Below are 19,015 nucleotides of genomic sequence, written 5' to 3'. Positions count from 1 at the left end.
ATGATGAAATTAATCTGTTACAAAATGGACAAAATGTATTTTAAGCTAGAGGTTTGAAATCTTTGTCGGCAACATGGACAATGGGATTGAGTGCACCCTCAGCAAGTCTGCTGATGACACCAAGCCGTGTGGTATGGTCGACATGCTGGAGGGAAGGGATGCCATCCAGAGGGACCTTAACAGGCTGGAGAGGTGGGCCTGTGCGAACCGCATGAAGTTCAACAAGGCCAAGTGCAAGGTCCTGCACGCGGGTTGGTGCAATGCCAAGCGCAACTACAGGGTGGGTGGAGCATGGATTGAAAGCAGCCCTGAGGAGAAGGACTTTGGGGTGTTGGTTGACAAAAAGCTCAACGTGACCCAGCAATGTGCACTTGCAGCCCAGAAAGCCAACCATGTTCTGGGCTGCATCAAAAGAGGTGTGACCAGCAGGTCGAGGGAGGTGATCCTGCCCCTCTGCTCTTGTGAGACCCCACCTGGAGTACTGCATCCACTTCTGGGGTCCGCAACATAAGAAACACATGGAGCTGTTGGAGTGAGTCCAGAGGAGGCCATGAAGTTGATCAGAGGGCTGGAGCACCTCTCCTGTGAAGACAGGCTGAGAGAGTTGGGGTCTAATTGCAGCCTTCCAGTACCTGAAGGGGCCTACAGGAAAGCTGGAGAGGGACTGTTTCCAAGGGCATGGAGTGATAGGACAAGGGGTAATGGGTTCAAGCTGAAGAAGGGTAGATTTAGATTAGATTTTAGGAAGAAATTCTTTACTGTGAGGGTGGTGAGGTGCTGGAACAGGTTGCCCAGAGAGGTGGTGGATGCCCCATCCCTGGAAGTGTTTAAGAACAGGTTGGATGGGGCTTTGGGCACCGTGGTCTAGTGGAGGGTGTCCCTGCCCATGGCAGGGGGGTTGGGACAAGATGATCTTTGAGGTCCCTTCCAACCCAAACCATTCTGTGATTCTATCATTCTATGATTCTGTCTATTAGACTTACACTATGATCACAGCTTTTTATGGGTAAAGCATTGCACTGGAAACTGGAAGAGACTCAGAGAGGGTAATAGGGATGATCAGAGGTATGGTACAATCTCCATAAAAGGAACAGATAAGTAAGCAAGGAACCTGCGGTCTGGAAAGGGGATGGCTGAGGGAATACGACTGAGTTCTGTTCAATTGCAAGTGGCATGAAATTGTGGATAGGGGTCAACTTCTTGCTATTTACTTCCATACATAACCTAGTGGGCATGAAATGAACCTAGTCTGAAAATTCAGAATGAAGAAAAGGAGATGATTGCTTCTAAAATGTATAGTTAAACTGTGAAATTGCATACCACAGGTTGTTAAGTTTACCTAAATCCTTACAGAGATTTGACAAATTCACTATGACTGCATAGATTTACTGCTTTGTGTTTCAGAACACTGTAAGAAATAAACATTAGTTGGTAACTTCACAGTAGAAAAAAGAACCATCCATCTTGTTAGGGAGGAGAGAGGATTTACGTCCAAATAGGAGCACTTTTTTCTGTAACCGAGAATTGTTCCTGACCATATATAACAGAAATGCTTAAATCATGTTTTTTAATGATATAAATTTCATGCCCATAAACAGTTGCAGATTGTAAGGCTGCAGGTACAGGCAATGCCATCACATAATCCCAGTCTTCAGCTTCTACATTTTTTCCATTATAAAGCTCCAAAATCCATCATTTTATAGCCATATATTGTCAGAATGAGTCATTTGTTGCTGTACCACAAGGGATGCATCTGGATTGAATCTTGTTACCCAGCATAGATGTCAGGCCATTCGGATTTGCTTCTTTAGGAATAATTCTGACTTGCCTTTCACAAATGTTCTGTGTGAAGTTCCATGTTTTTAACCAAAACAATGACCAAGAATGTACATCTTGTGTATCTCATGGAAACTCAGTGTAGTGCCAGTGCTGCTGCTTTCGGAGGAGAATATTCACTTCTACCGTGTGCTATGCTTATGACTAAGAAGCTATTTCAGTGTCTTCTTGCATAAAGTAAGTTCCAAAAAAAGAATGGGAAAAAAGAAATTACTTTCCTTGTCTGCCATATGAATTTGAACTCTTTGAGGAAGAAAGCATCGGCAGGGAGTACATGTAGGAGTTACAGCAGCCATGTTGTCATGGATCTAGGGAGGGCAGGAGAAATAGGAAAAGGTAAGGAAGTAACTCAAAATGAGATGGCAAGTCCTTTTTTCTAAGTTGAATCTAAGGATATTATGGAAAATTTGTAGAGAGTAACCCCATTGTATGCTGCACATCTTGGTTATCCTTTGATTAGATAAAGAATATTTAAATCGTGAAAAGAAGATGTATATTAAGAGGGCTTTATTAACACTGTTAAGGTAAATTGCTGAAAGCTATAAAATGCCCTGTACAGTGTTAATTCATTTACTTGTTCCCAGGCATTATAACAGCATGTAAATGCTTATGTGATCACATATTTTATAAACAGGATCTCTGCTCATTCGTAACTCAGATGATGCTCACTTAATGAGCAGCAATTTAGTATTTTATATTTTCATTGATGCTTGTGTGTGTCCTCAGGTCTTATTTACACAATTAAAATTGTGCAAATAACTTAGAAAACGATGTTATTTCCTTCATATGGTATTCAATTCTTTGTAGTGTCTAAATGTTTTGGAAACATCATTTATCTTCACAACAACTTCTGTTATTTTCTTTATAGGTATATAACCAGGGATACAGAGATGAAGAGAGCAAACAAAGCGCTCTCTGATTTTCTTTGATTGCAAATATAGTTTTAGTGCTATTTGGAAAATAATGTAGGGGTAGACTTAAAGTTGTGAGCAAATTCAGAACCTAACTTTGAAGGATATTTTAAATATGTATGCAGACAAACCATGCCAGTAAAAACAAGATAATCGTATCTCACGGACATTGAAATCTTGGCTTCAGCTTGTGCTACATACCCTAGCTGAGAATGTAGTGAGTAAGTCACCACATCTGAGGCCTAATTCTGAAGGGAGGGCAGTTTCTCTTATACATGGATAAAAACCATTCAGTTATTGGGTTTAGAATGTTTCTGTGTTGCAGGTAACAGCCAGTAAAGCCAGGACTGAAATGGAAAAGGTATAGAAGTCAATTTTTATAAATTCTGAATTGTCCACTCTAACCAGTCCTAAGTTAAAGCATTCACATCCTGCTATTTGTAAAATAAAACAAGCCCAAGAAGCACTGCCTTGCTGCAGCTATACTGATAGACAGACAGACAGATAGATAGAAAGAAAGAAAGAAATTGAGCTAGAGTGAGGATACAGACAAAGAGTTCTAGAATTCTGATCTATGAAACAAATTTCAGCCTTAGTAAGTTGTTTCTTTGCATCTGTTAGGTAAGGTTTATGACAATCCCACACAATCCCATACTTTCAAGCAGCTAGCATTTAGCAGTGATCAAGCATATGTTAGTGCCTGAGTTCCTGTTTTACGTAAGGAAAAAATAGCTGTGTCAAAGGCAATAGTCTGATTACTATGGAATTTTTTTCAGAATGATAAATATGTAATATTTGTGCACGATAAATATGTGTATTTGTGTGTGTCTGTGTGCATGCACATGTGTTATTTATCCATGTAGCCCTTAGTCTCTTTACCTCAGGACTAATTCTTGAAAGTTTTGAAAAGCTTTGTGCAACCAGTGTTTTTCATTCCATCTACTACATAAGTATTTCATTCCTTCCCCTATAGAGGTAGATTTTCCATTCCAGTATATGACAAATTACAGTGGCCTTAGGCCGAGATTAGCAGGTCTGGAACATCAGCTTAGTGACAGATTTAAGGCATCTCACCATGGTTTTAGGCTGGACATCACAGAAGAGAGGAGATTCTCCCTGAAGCGAAAGCTTTGCTTGAGCAGCAAAATGTTCTGCAATGCTCACAGCACGGCACCATTTGGTGAAGAAATACCATTTTAGGTTGATTGGTTCTTCAGTTAACAAATCTGCAGGCTCTTCAAGAGAAGGTTTCCACAAACAAAATTATGGTCTACCTTCTCCTTCTCTTTGCAGGCCTAGGAGTGAATATTTTCAGATTTGAAAAAGATTCAGGCAGAAAAGGTAAACAAAGTTTCAGAGTGCAAAGGAGAAAAGTATATTTTATGAATCTTTGTGGCCTTTCATAGGAGTTTCATTGCAAACACTAAATGTGCAGAGTATGCCAAAGTTATAACTACCCGTGTTTCATGAGAAGCAAAGTTTTATGTGGGGTTCTCTGATGCTATTTAAAATATACGCTTTAATGTGCGTTTTACAAAATTTTTTCATTCATATGATTACCTATCAGAGGTGCAAGTATCAAATGTAAGATGGAAAATACATGAACACAGTGAGTTGGTCAAATTGTCCCTTTGGTCTTTTCAGTTGGCTGTGTAGAAGAGAACATGGAAAAGGTATTCATGTAAAAATTAAAAAACTCATGTAGAAACTGGAATGTCTTAGTAGTTGTAGTAATAATAATAAATAATACCTTACACCTATTTATCACTTGCCATCTGCAGATCACCAAAATGTTTTCTAAACAGCTCTTGCAATTTCAGAATGTGTGAAATTATCTCCACTGCATTTTATAAGCTGGGAAAGGTCAATGAACGCTTCGGTCTGTTATTTTCCAAAATGATCTGTTGTGTAGGGTGTACAAAAAAGCTAATACCCAAGTTACAAAGGTGCTGGAATTCAAGTCAGGAGGATCTGCAGTTGCTTATTTGCTCTAAAAATGAGGATAGAAATTGTAGTCAACATGTATCACAGCAGAAATCACATGGCTCTTCAGCCACAGTTAATTGGCCTGAGCTCCACAGAGCAAATCAGAACCCAGAACTCCCAAGTAACATTCCTGAGATTCTTACCCATTCCTTTCCATGAAAATAATGTAATTTATACAGATACAGTTCTTTGCTCATTTAAAAAAAAAAAAAAAGAAAAAAAGGAGAAAAGTTAATATACACAAAATGGGCATTTGCAGAGCATAGAAGAATAAATGTATTTGGGGCTGGTCCTTTAAGCACAAACCTTTTGGTTCTGGGTTGTGCTCAATTTAAAGAATCCAAATTCAACATATTTTAATATATACAGTGGAACTTAAATTAATGTTAGTGTAATGAACACATAGTATAACGGATAAGCAATGAAAAATAGCCTCTTAATGAATCTCTCTTCCTAGTGACATTCACAGCCAGTGGCTGAATGACTTCACTAGTAATAAAGGGTGCCTGGAAAACTGGTCTGCCTGAAGCGGATCAAAGGACTGATGTAAATGTATTGTAAACCGAGAAGAACAGAGTAGGCACGTCACCTAGACTGATATTGGTTGGTTTGTTGCTCTTTCAGGAGTTCTGCGAGGGCACAAAGTACCTGGAATACTGCCATGTCTCTTACTGCCCTCAGCTGTCGGACGAAGCTGTGCGAGCAATGGCATTTCACTGCCGCAGACTAACGTCTGTCAACATAGCGGGTTGCCCAAAGGTATGTACAAGAAATGGGGCAATAGCTCTGGGACTGCTATTGCAAAGAAGTACTTAGTATTTCATTCAGAAAATTGACCTGCTGGCATCTGTGTCTTGTCATGATTCTACAATGTACTCAACTAATTTAGAAATCAGAGCTTAAGTCCAGCTGACTTTCCATGAGGTTTAAGTTCTGAGACTTGGCTCTTGAAGGTGTTTGGTGTTCTTCTAATGGCTGCAGTTACAGCATAAAGGTGTCTCTGCTGGATCAGGTAAAAGTTTGTCTCTCCAGGGGTTGATGTCTAGGGAAGGGTGAAGAGAAACAAGCTTTTAGTGATACTTCTTGCAGATATGCTCTCAGCTTCCAAAGGGTGATGTCTTTGTTTTAATAACTCTTGGTATTTTCATGCTTTATTTTTTTTCAGTGCTATTTCTGAACCCAGGTAAAGCATCACCTGGGGCATGGAACTTTATACCTGTGGCTTTATATGGCAGGGCAGTGGCTACTTTGAAAATTGCAATAGTGTCTAAAAGCAGATGCAGCCAGAGATGTAAATTCATGCTTAATTATTTTGAAGATTCTAAGCTCAAGAAACAAAGTGCTTTGGAAAATATAACTTATGAGGTATTTGGATAACTTATGCCTATGTAAGAGAGTCTTCCTTAGGCTTTTTTTTTATCATCAGTGGAGAGAAGTATTCCTGTAGAGCATCAGTCAGGGAACCTATCCTCAGTTCTCTAAGAAGCCCCATCTCTCTACTGGCTACTAGGAGGAGACTCAGAAAACTAGTCATCCAAAGGCTATATGAATATTCCATTAATATCCAAACACTTGCTGCATTTTGGCAATAAGCATTCAAATGCAATTTCTACAATGCTGATTTTTTAATTTTTTTAATTTCATGGAAAAAGTTTTTGCAGTGTTGCTTCCATCACTATAAAGTGGGAATATACTAAGTTTATTACTGCTTTTGGAAAAGTTCATCTTGAAGTATCCGTTCATCATACTCATCAGACCAGTTTCCCCCTTTTTTCCTACTGAAGTTCCCATGTCCTGTTTCCTTCCACAATAAATCTGCAGCCACTGTTTGCCCCTGCCTTTCTCCTCTCCAATATCCATGTCCATAACCCTTGATTGTCCCTTCAGTCCTCCACAGAGACCTTATGCCCTCTTATTCACTGCAGTGGCTGAACACCTTGGCCTCCTGGCCAACTAGTTTGAGCTGACCCAGCTGACTAGTCAGCCAGCCCTAAATTACACGTATTGTGATTTGTTCATTAGCCTTCCAAAAGTTCCTAAGTCTCAGCCTCTAGGCCAAAGCCCACCGGCTGTTTCAGATCTGGCAGGCCAAGGAAGGTGCTCTGTGTCTTACAATAGTTTATATCTTACAGATACCTACGGTACACCATTAATTATTTATATACATGGGGCCCAATCTCCTGTATCCTTTGCTTTTAGATATTAAGCTGGTTTTCCATAATTACAGTGGTAATAGAAGTTGTGCATGGAGGTCTTCCCAAAGTAGTTGAAGTTAGGTAGCAAGCAGTCTTCTCTGCCATGCTTTCCACTACACCTTATAGACTAACACAGAGGGGGGAAAAAAAGGGAAAAAAAAAAAGTATAAAATGGCAGTGGATACATTTAGGCTGGAAATTAAGAGACTTTCTGTTTATCAGAGCAGTGAACTGTAAAACAGCATCCTGGGAAGGGAGATGGGGGCACAGTATTAAGGAATGTTAGGATGGCTCTTGATAAGGGAAAGAATTGGGTCATATTTTTTAGTTCCTTCAAATGGGAACAAGAAGTAGACTCAGTGACTTAGTAATCCCCTTCCAACACTTCGTTCCTAGATGGTATCTTTTCTTTAAGCGGTTATAAAGCCAATCTGTTAACTGCTAATACCCTACTATTTTCAGAAAAGAACATCAAGACTCTTTCAAATAAACCTACACATAAGTTTACAAGTCTTTTTTTGACTTGAATCCAGCTTGCAACTCCATAAAATGAGATGGGTACACCTGTGGATGTTAAAACTAATGGGTCTTTCAAATCCTTTGGCAATCTCTAGTGTAAATTGAGGGGATCCAGCTGCTAAGTAAGGAAATATTTTCCACTCAGAGACTGTTTAAAAATGGTCAGGAGATTAAAGTAAGAACGAACCTGTTCCAAACGATGTATGTTAATATGTCTGACAGTCATGCCTTGCAACATCAGCTATATAAAAAAAAATTAATAAAAAAAAATCATAGCAAGAGAACATGGGAAAAATCAATAGAGAAATACATGTCCATTAAGAATGTTTTGGCATGTGTTGTTCAGATTACTCTAAAATTAGAAAAGCTTATCACTTTAATCATATCTACTGGGACAAATTAATTATCTTTGAACAAACTCCACTGGCTTCAGTGAAAGTGCAGTGAGCCTCCCGTCATATTTCTGTATGCCTAGGACAGGTACAAGTCATTTTGCAAATGCTGATACTAAAAGGTTCAGCAGTGCAGTTCGGAGTCTTACTCAAGGAATGAGTCTGATTCAAGAGTAATTCTTATTTCATAGGAAAAAAATGAAGTTGCTGTGGGAAACAAATCCTACACATGAAAAAATACGGCAAGAATTGAAAATAAATCTCTGGTTAAATGAATCAGCTATTTAAATAGCAAAGTTCTGAAGACACAGTTTGATGGACAATGAATTCTGTAATTCAGTCCTCTAAAGGGAATAGGATTGAGTGTATGTTGAATGTAGATTTCTCTTAAATGTATCTGATACCTATTACTGACTTCAGAGTCAGCAACTTTTTAAATTTCAATAGGAATATTCATCTATTTATTAATCTCATAATATATTTATTACTCTTTTAATATATTTATTAATCTGTTGCAGATCTCAATATTGAGCATATAGCTAAATCTGGAATAAGCAAAGCACAGAATTACCTCTATATTCCAGGAGGACTGTATCTCGAGATAGTGTGCTAATTTTCTGTTTCACAACCTGAAGTCCCAGCTTCATCTTGCCTCCTTGTCCCTTTTAGATTCTCATGAAATTGGTTGTTGAATGCAAGCGAAACCTTTGTCTCTCTTTCCACCATCCCACTCCACTGATTTCAATCAAGTGTCTTTAGCATGTCCCCTCTTGATTTTTGGTCCTGACTGACCAAGGTAATTAAAATACATACATAATTTATTCTTAACTGTTTCTACCAAGGTCAGTGGAGCGATTAAGTGGCTTGCATGGCTTGCAGTACCTTGAAGACTCAGTCTCATGTGTTTCAAATGTGACTTCCAGCATTAATGGCAATGAATAGCAGTTTAGAAAAATGGAATTGTGAGTTGGAACTAAGCAGCTCTACTTCAGAGCTAAAGAAAAATGACTGGACGTTAAAAAGGTCTTGGTTGCGAGACACTCATTTCTAATAGAGAACTGAGATACAAAACTGATATAACTAAACTGGAAGTGCAGCCTAATAGTTTAGTGAGAACAATGCAATAGCAGGTCAGTCTAAAGGCTTATTCTATGTGCTACATGCAAAATTATGAGGTTTGGAAAGTTAAACCATTCTGATTAGCTGAAAAAACCCTGCAGTACTTCAGACTGTACTGGAATCACAGTTAACCAATACCTGATATACTCTTGATATTTAAGTGGTGGTTCCTGTAGAGCCTTTTACAGAGATTCACAATTTTGCTGTGCCACAAATCTTACTTCCATGAAGTATTTTAAAATAGTTTTCCCACTAATCAGACACTAAAATAGTGCTCTGTGTTTTTTTCTTTCAACTATTCAATAATCTTCTAATTTCTGGGTGTGTTGTTGCTTCATTTCCAGATGACTGATACCTGTATCCAATATTTGGCTGCAGCCTGCCATTATCTCCACTTCTTGGATGTCTCGGGTTGCATTCATCTTACTGACAAAGCACTGAAATATCTTTGGAAAGGTTGTAAGCAACTCCAGATTCTCAAGATGCTGTACTGTAGAAATATTGCCAAGTAAGAGGATATTTCTTAATATTAATTCAGAGGTGGTTGCAAACCCAAAACCATGAGGTTTTTTTTCTTCATTGGCATCATGTTGCCATGCCAGGTATCTGGCTTGAGCTATCGTGATCCTTTATCTTGGGGGTGTCCTCAGGATTCCTGTGGCCTGGGGTGGGTCTCCACATATTCTAGTGCCAGCCAGAAGTGAAGGGAAATGGGGTCCCCGTCTATTCTTATGGCAGACACCGTCCTGTTAGGGAAATTTCTGCAGGCGCACAGTATCACCTCAAGGGCACACAGGAACGTGAGGCAGAAAACCAGACTGGGCCTAATGCTGTCAGCCAATGCGCTGAATAGGTACGTGAGCTCACTCCGAGGGTCTGTGGGTGCCTGTTTCTCAATGACCGCGTGTCACTATGTGGCAGAAACAGATCTGAGCATTGATGTGGGCCTGTGCTCAAGGCGCAGCATGGTTACAGTGAATAAGTCAAGGTACCATAAGCATAGTTTCATGCAGTACAAATGAAACATCCTTGTTCTGTATCTACAATTGGAAAAACCAGGTCATCTACACAATGTAATCCAACTTCCCCACTGGTGTAAATGGACCCAGCCTTTTGATTCCCCATAGCATTTAAAAGCCACTCAGTCCTGGTCAGGTTTAGATATGATTTTTCTGCTGTGAGTCTCCGAGGTGCAGATCTAATGTCCGTCACACTTCCATGGGCATTAAGAGCGTCACAGACCAGGCGCTGCACACCTAGAACTGCACAGTGGCCAGACATGCCAAAGGGACTGAAACTGTTTGGAAATGAACTACGGTTTAAGCATGGTTGATATATCGGAGTATATAACTTAAACTGTATGACTTCAGTAAGAGTAAGAATATATAATACTATGTTATATAGAGAATATATATAAAGAATACCCATACTAGGAGAGCTCTAACTCCACTCTAACAGGACTACTGTAGGCAGTGCACTCCATGCTAAATCATTCCAGGGTTTGTCACTTTAGAGACCACAGGACCAATGCAGATGCTTAATAACTTAGAAGATATTTCCACTGTGCTTCATGCTTTCCAAACCCTCCTTGGTTTACTTCCCTCTGTCTGTCTCGCCACAAACAATTCTGCTGTCATTACTTTTTACTTCTCTTTGACTTAGTATTCTTAATGTCATCTCAGAACTTCCACCTCAAAATCTTTACTTCTAATTAAATACAAAAAAGTGTTTTGAAGGACTGATATGCAAGAGTGTGAATTGAAAAAAAAATATCGTACATGAACTAAAATGTTCATTCTGAAAAAAGAAATTTCAAAGATGATTAATTTCCTCATAAGTTTCTGATTTACAGTTTTTCTGGTTTTTAAGCCTCAAGGGATTCCCCCCTGCCCAGATTACTGTTGTTGACTTGCTTTTTCTGTGGCTTTGTACCTCTGTTTAGAGCACTAAACAGTGTCCCCCCCTTTCGGGCTCTGGTTGCTTATACATCTTTCCACAGAACTGAAATGTAGTAGGAACAGAAATTTGGGTGAGTTCCAATTTCTGTTGGGTGAGCCGTGATCAAAGAGCTGACTTGACTTCTCAGAAAACCTTTTGCATTATTGTAGCCTTTGCAGGATGACCCAGGATTATGCCTCTGCCTCCGAGTCCCATATGCATGGGTTCTCCAAACGTCTGGATTAAACTTTTCTGACTCAGCCAAGGAATTTCCCAACCAGTTATTTTTACTGTAAAGAAAGCCCTGGAGAGTTATAGATCCTTACAAAACAAAAAGCAACCATGAGACACACATCTCCACCCAGTGTTATCTTTGCCCTTTTAATGATTTTTAGAACTAGGCAAACTTTGCCAATTTTACTTGCTTGAGCCTGTTTTTTTCTGTTATGTGATGGTGGATGGTTCTTTTCTTTGCCAGCCTGAATCTCTAACCCTTTGCACCACATGTTCAATGGTAGAAAACTCCTACTCCGTGCCATTTGAGTCTGGGACAAAAGCTATATCAGGTGGATCAATCATGTAGAACAATTCAGTGCTGAAGACTTTTTGCTTGTTCCTTCCAACAAGCCTGAAGAGGCTCCCTGACCTAGGCAGGCTGCAGACTAGGCTGACCACGTCAAGATCAGGGTGGCTTTTCCATGCAGACTCCAAAATTGTCATTGGATGGAATGATATTCAGAAAATAAAGGAGTTCACAGCTAAATTCAGATATATTCCACATCCTGTATGTGTCACACTTTAGAGAAATCTTTTTCATTGTATTTCAAGGCCAATATTGTGAAGATGATAAAACCCATTTGTTTTCTGCCAATAACTACATCAAAAGCACAGTAAGATATGGCAGCGATGCTACACTGTTAGTCATCTTGCAGATTTTCAGTAATGACATCAAAAGCAATGACAGTACTGTCACTTGTATGTCACTTGTACGTCACAATATATTTTTAGAGAACTATTTCATTCACAACCTATATGTTTTTGTAATTAAAAATAAGCAACAGTTTGTCAGAAAAATTAACAACAGGGCCTCATCCTCTGCTTTCAGACTAACTCTTAAAACCTTATTTGAGTTCTTAGATTTTCATAGAGGAAAAGGCTGTTTTCAGGTGTAATTTACACTCTGCAGGTGTGAAACCTACATTTCAGAGAAGACATTTAATTCCCTGTTTAAGGAGATGGAAGAGGACATCTATGTAAAAATCAGATTAATCTGGAGAACTAAACATGCTAGTGGCTTAGGGTCTAAATAAGCAATAGAAGAAATATGTTTTTAGTTTAAAGTTGCCCTACAAAATCTATAAATCATGTGTAATTCATTTTGCCAAAGGAATTCCCCATTATTTATTATTAAATACTAACCAGTCCTAGCAGACATCTCTTAATAGTCTGAGCCTTGCAAATATTGAGGCATATCTCTTGTATTGTGTCACATTCTTTTTCAAAGTTTTATTTTTACTGGTTCATTAGATTAAAATAGAAAACATATGGAGCCACAAAGTTCTTCAAGTTTCAGTCCAATGCAGCTTCATAGGAAACAGTTGCGAGCATATAAATTGTCCATTCTTTCCAGTATCAGGTAGCATTCGAGATTACATTTGCCAACATACTAGCCTGGTTCCAGGTTTATTAAATGCTAGAAGAAAAAAAAGGTCTATGGCCTGCTACTTGCTGCATATTTCTGTATCCAGAGGCTAATGACTTTTCTAAATGCCATAAAGAATCATGGACAGTCTACCTGTGGGAGGGAGTATATGATACTGGTACAATTGCTTTCTTCTACGAGAGGCAAAGAAAGAGAACTAACTGCTTTTTTAAATGTGGCTTCTGTAGGAAAAGGTTGTATTGGTTGTGAGTCACATAGCACTAATCCTAGAAGAAATAACACCCTGATGTCTTTACAGAAACACTTCTCTTTCCTGTAAAACATTCTCCTTAAGCTTCCAAACACAAATACCATTTAAAGTCAGCAGCAGTGCTGAGAAAGGTGCGGCTCTCCATTAGCGTTTCTGGGTGCCGACTGCGAAAGGGGATGTGCCATTGCCTTGAGGAGCCCTCACCAGCCTTGTGCTCACACCAAACTGTGTCTCGTCTGTAACAGTTCGGTTCCACCCAAAGCTGTTCTTTGAGAGCAAAATTAAATGCTTCCTTCTTTCTTGTCTGCACTAATATGAAACCAGCTACATTTCTGTAACAAGTGACTCATCAGCAAATACTATTACAATTTTTGCCTTTTAAACAGAAATTACATTGGGTCTTAATAGCCACGATGCATTTGACATTCGGAGAACATTTTTTGTTTTGTGGCGGTTTGTTGTTGTTGATGTGTTGCTGTTGGTTAGAAAGGAGATTGCAAGAACTCTGTTTTCTTGAAAAAGCAGAATTTCTTAGGTATTATGCAAATATTCAGGTGTCTCTCAAGGCAGGAAGGATTTTGGGAGTCCAACACACACGTAATCAGAAATGAAGCCAGCCTACACATGATTTTGTACAGAATAATTGCTCTTTTCTGTTGAAGAAGTAACAAAAATATCATAGTACTGTCTTCTCCCTGACTGTAAATCGATCTTCAAAAGTGACACAGAGGCTCCTGGAGTGCCGTGTTTCAGCCATCGTGCGCACTTGGACTGGATGCCATACAAAGATACAACTACTGCAGAACACTTCTGATTTTATGTAGTCTTATCACTCTTTATACCCTGCAGCATGCTTGCAAGATGCTTTCTGCTTTTCCCATTAGCTGCCTGCCTCCACTTGCCTCTTCAGCTTAATTTCTCCTGCATTTGCACTATAAACAGTTCTCCCATGTTTAATTTTCCATTGCTTTTTATTCTTGATTGGTTTTTGTAACCTCATCTCAAAAAGCCTTTTTCAAAACCTCTGCTTTTTATTATGATGGACCCAGTCAAACATGTCTGAATTTTGGAATGGCTCAGGATTCAGACCGTGATGCAGAACTGTATTGCCTCGCTACCCCTGCTTAGCAGAAGGGATTGGAACTTTGGGTAAGGATTCAATTACATATTCCAGTGCTGCTCAAGCCATGTGTTCGGGCCAGTGCTTTTGTCTTACACCAAGAGATACTTGCTTTGCCAAAGATAATTCTAATTATTTGGTGAAATGCTTTTTATTCCTCACTGTGCTCATTTAAGACACTATATAAATAAATAAGCAGGCTCTATCATAGTACAGTATATCTTTAATAAATGATCTATTTTGCCATGTGTTGATGATTAATGAATGGCTGTTTCTGGCAAACTAATCAGCTGTAGCTCCAGGCATAGGACAGCATAAGTTTCCAAAAAAATAGTAACAGCTCCCCTTATACATGCTTCAGACAGCCACCATACATTGCAGTTTCCATGAATAACAGGAATTTGGACTTGGATGAGTTGATTTTCATTTTATAGCTTAGAGCTTATAGCTCATATAAATTGTGCACACATTCCTCAATGGCACAGGCCTCCCTAATATAAAAACAGATAGAGCCTTGTGTTCATGTGCTTCATACAGTATGTCAGTGTTAGATTTTAAAAAAACCATCCCGCAGTGGTTGAAAAGGAGCCCTCCTCGCTTCACTCATTTTGTCCCTTTTGCACCCCTCCCCGTTTCCCCTTTCCTGCTGCGCTGGTGCAAGCGTTACAGCTGTGCACGTCCGCCTCTTCTGTTACCATCTCAGCATTTTCACTTTGGGGAAAAAAATACTGTAGTAGCATTACTGGCAGATGACAGACCACTTTAATTTGGATTTTTTTTCTAGTATTGTCTAGGTGCCATATCTTACAGTCTGTTGCAGAGCTTAGGACATTGGCCGGCAGGGAGAAAGGCTACCTTGCTGTGGCTGTGACACACCAGATCAGGTTGAATCTCCTGAAGAGGACGGGAGATGTAGAGCGCTGGCTCACGAGTACGCTCAGCCCCGGGGAGCTTTCTGGAGTGCGAGAGCCAGCGATGGGGGGAGGCTGGGAGAAGCGGGTGCGCTGCACAGCCGGGAGCGGGCTGACAGCCAAGTCGCAGAAGTGATGGAAAGAAAGAGACATTCAAAAGACAGAAAGTGGCGGGTTTAGTTTCTTCAGCTCGGGAAGGCAAAGTTGCTTGATACTGCCTGGAAGGGAGGGAGAGGAGAGAGTTGCTCTTCAGCTTCTTTTTAGGGTGTCTTGCTCAGCAGGCCTGATTTTCTCCTATTTCTGTGTCATTTTGCTCTAGTTTGTTGTTTTTGTGTTCTAATGCTGCAAAGGGGGCAGTGACCACAAAATACTGAGGGAGATCAAAGGGGCCATGGCTGGGTTTGGACAACATAAGCAATTGTCTTCTGGTTCAGCTATCACAGAAGCTGCAAACCACAGCCTTGGGGCGAGCTCGGGGCCAGTGCAGGTAACAGCAAGGCTCCATAACGCTGCCCGTTGCATCTTCAATTCAGTTTCAGGAACAATACACTTTCAAAAGAGGTGGGTGGCAGAAGATAACTACAAGCGGAGAGGTTAGCCAAAAAGAAAGCAGGTGGTGAAGCAGAAAGGGTAAAAATACCTGGAGGTGCCACAGAGATTGTTCAGAGAAAAATAGAGATAGAGACCTGCACAGTTACTCTAGCCTTCCTCTCTCTATAGCTATGAGAAACGACTCTGGAGACTCTGTGATATCTTTTGATGCAACTGGTTTGTTTATCTTGTTTGGTGTTGTTTTCTTCAAAACACAATGCTATTATTCCAATGGCATGGCCTACTCAACCCCAAAGATCTGTGGTTTAGGCTCCCCAGTCCAGACAGACACTGACACACTAGAGCAACCGCAGATGAGGGCCACCAAGGCCATTAGAGGGCTTGAGTATGTGGTGTGTAAAGAGAGGCTGAGAGAATTGCTTTGTTCAGTCACAAGAAGAGAAGGCTGGGGCTGGAGGAGACCATACTGCTGTCTGTAACTCCAATCAGACGTGGCCAGCCTGTTCTCAAAGGTGCACTAATAGGGCAAGTGGCATATGCAAAGTTCTGATTACATACAAGGAAACTATTACTTCATCAGGAGGCTGGTCAAACATTTGAAGGATCCCAGACAGCCTGTGCAACCTTGATCCCTAGAGATACTCAGAACTCAGCTGGCAAAGCCAGGACACACCTGGGTCTAGTTGGATCCATTTAGAGTAAGACCAGGATTAAACAATCTCCAGAGGCCCTTCCAACCTTATTTATTCTGTGACTACGGCCTAACCAATTATTATCTTCTGTAGTTTCCACAACACCTCCTATAATATTGACAGCTTCAGGTAAAACAAGAAACTTTTGCTCATTAAACAGCTTTTAGTGTTCTTTGTAGAAACAGCCTCTGTTCTGCAATATTTTTTTTTTACTTTTGTCTATTTTTTTTTTTTAACTCTTGACGCAGAGAAGCTGTCTTGAAATATACAGTCAAATTGGAGAAACAAGAACATAATGATGCTGACCCTCCTTCCTGGCTTGGATATGACCGAGATGGTAACATACTCACCTTCAGCTAAAAAACACACATCAGAGCCTGAATAAACAAGTTCTTCAAAATGAAAAATGAAGAAATTGCACAAGATCTTCTACAGTTCAAGGGGTTTTTCACTAGAGCATGAAAAGAATGCTTATTTTTCTTAAAACTAATCATACTTTAATAAAAGGCTGTTTGTTGAATTAGTAAGGAAGCACTGAGAATCATTCTCGCAGGAGAGCGTATGCCTTCAAGCAAGACAGCCATGCTGAAACAACATTGCTAACTTTCAGATGTTGATTCAAGCTGTCTTCATCTTTCAATAATGAGAAGTTTTTGTAGTCCCGTGCACAGTAAGCAATAAATAAATCTGCGTGTGTTTGGGGTTCTTGTTTACCATGAAGGTCCTCTCCAAGGCATAAACACCCTGACTTCCCACAGAACTTCACACTTGACACGGCTGGTACTCATCAAGTATTGTGTTCTTGAGCAATGAAGAACAGTGAAGAGGTAGCGACTACCGATTCCTTAATTCACAACTATACATGCACATTTCAGCACAGTTCTCTACTTCTCAACAGTCACTTGTGCACCCAGAACTCTCATTCTCATTAAAGCTTCTCAGGCTGAGTTCAACTCTCGAAGCGACTTGGTGTTTACATTTGTAGATCTGAACTGTGGGCCAGCTGGCAGCTGACAGAGACAGGAGAATCAAGAGAAAAGGAGCACAGATGAGAAAAGTGTTAAAGGATAATTTTTCTCCAGTTACAAGAACATGTCTTCTCAAAAAATGGACAAAAAAATATGAGCACACATGGGACTTGCCATTCAAATCCCAATTACTGATAACCCACTAATCTTTCCTTGTGTAGAGAAAAACATAAAGATTCACTTCATTACAGCAGAATAAGATGTTACTCAAATGCCTTTGGGGAAACTCCCAAAGCTTTGTCTTTCTTCAGCTCACTCTTGACCTTTATGTTGAAATTCTAGCTGGTCTCAGCATTTATTAGCTTGGAAAGAATATAATCAGAGTAGCTTTAGTGGTAGCACAGTTTTTCTGATGGCTTATTTAAACTTTTTTAAGCAAGTAACTAGCAATCCTAATGTTTAATTCCAGCTAGTTTTGGCATATGAATGGCTTAGCTTGTTTTCTTTTGAATGTGGAAGAAATAATGTGTTTTCTTACTATGTTCTCCCTTAAATTGCTGATACAGCAGTCCCAAAAAGCATGACCTTAATCACAGAGGCTGACAGGCTTTGTATTCCAGGAGAATAATGGAACCATTAAATGGACTTGAGTTTGTGAAATATCTACTACACTGTTTTTATTTTTCAGTCCAGTGTGAATTTAGAGGTGCTTCTTTCACTCTGTCTGCAGCAGTGCACAGAAATCGTTAGTTTCAAAATTTTTTAATTTTTTTCAGGTAATCTAAAACCATGACACATTAATTTTTTATCTTTTAACAGCAGTATGATAATAATAATTACTAATAACTATTAATATTATATTGCTTTTAGTAGTAATAATGTTTTATATATTAGTGTTTATATTGAAAATACATATAATTTGCCATACCCATCAGTGCCCACCTCATCCAAACAAACAGTACATACAACAGCAAACACAATGTGGAGTTTTAACTACCCTGAATTATAGCAAAAATGGTGCCCTTGGCTACTGAAGTCCATTAGCTGGGGCAATTATACCTCTCGGGGAATTTTGTGGGAAAGAAGTTCATTTCATAATGTACCATTATGACTTAAAGTACATACACACAAATACACAACTTAAAACCTGAGCTGACACTCTGAACTTCTCTACTACTCACCATCCACTCAGTTGGCAGGAATTCTTACATTTCAGTTTTAAAACACAAATTGCAGTACTTCTTTTATAAGGTGCCATATATATGTATGAAAGGCTTTTAAAAGCTCCATTTACTTTACTGTGTGTTTGTATTACGGTAACACAAAATCCTCCACAAAACCCACGTTTGCCCTTGTGCACAGCGTACACACTTCCCTCACCTCCTCCTCTGCCTTTCTGCCTCAAAGAGCTCTCAGTCCTGTCATGCAAGGCTGACAGTAAGTCAAATAAACAGTTTACCATTCTCATTTATCAGGCCAATACTTCCATTCTTTGACAGCTTTTACTGTAGGGGAATGTTCATGTGGACTCTTATCTGAAGTCCAGTTGGAGGAGCGTTCCTTCTTGAAATCAGCCAGATCCCTCGCACTTCTGAGTATTTATTTTAAAAGCTTTTCTTTGCAGACGAACAGTGGTAGACATAGCTAGAGTTCTTATTTCTATCCACAAATAAGTGGTTCAGGATGACACAGAGCAAGTTCTGTCATTTCACGTAAGTAGTTTTACATAGACAGTACCCACTGACAAGGCAGAAACTGCTTTGGGGTCAAACACCAAACAAGAAGACTGAATAAGAACTGTAGTTCTGAAAGTGGTTTTATCCTATCCACCATGCAAATAATTTGGTTGAAGAAAACTCTCTGCACTTTGTATAAAAGAGTAGAATTCCCAAAGTACTGAGACATTTAAAAATATAATATAGCTTGCAGAGCACATCATCATAGAAGAAAATCATATTTGAAA

The 19,015-nt window shown here is 39.5% G+C and overlaps 1 protein-coding gene across 1 annotated transcript in view; it reads left to right on the top strand.

Moving 5' to 3' along the window:
• The window catches only part of FBXL13 (F-box and leucine rich repeat protein 13), a 92,582-nt gene extending 74,489 nt beyond the window's left edge, over positions 1 to 18,093 (top strand). Inside the window, exons 19-21 of the mRNA XM_054800998.1 lie at positions 5,358 to 5,492; positions 9,303 to 9,466; positions 16,333 to 18,093. Of these exons, the coding sequence (XP_054656973.1) occupies positions 5,358 to 5,492; positions 9,303 to 9,466; positions 16,333 to 16,444 (411 nt within the window). The 3' untranslated portion in view covers positions 16,445 to 18,093. The remainder of the gene's footprint in view (positions 1 to 5,357; positions 5,493 to 9,302; positions 9,467 to 16,332) is intronic.
• The last annotated feature ends 922 nt before the right edge of the window (positions 18,094 to 19,015 follow it).

Source organism: Grus americana, chromosome 1 (assembly GCF_028858705.1).
Source record: "Grus americana isolate bGruAme1 chromosome 1, bGruAme1.mat, whole genome shotgun sequence".
Lineage (NCBI taxonomy): Eukaryota > Metazoa > Chordata > Aves > Gruiformes > Gruidae > Grus > Grus americana.
This window is presented reverse-complemented; position numbering and strand designations above follow the sequence as displayed.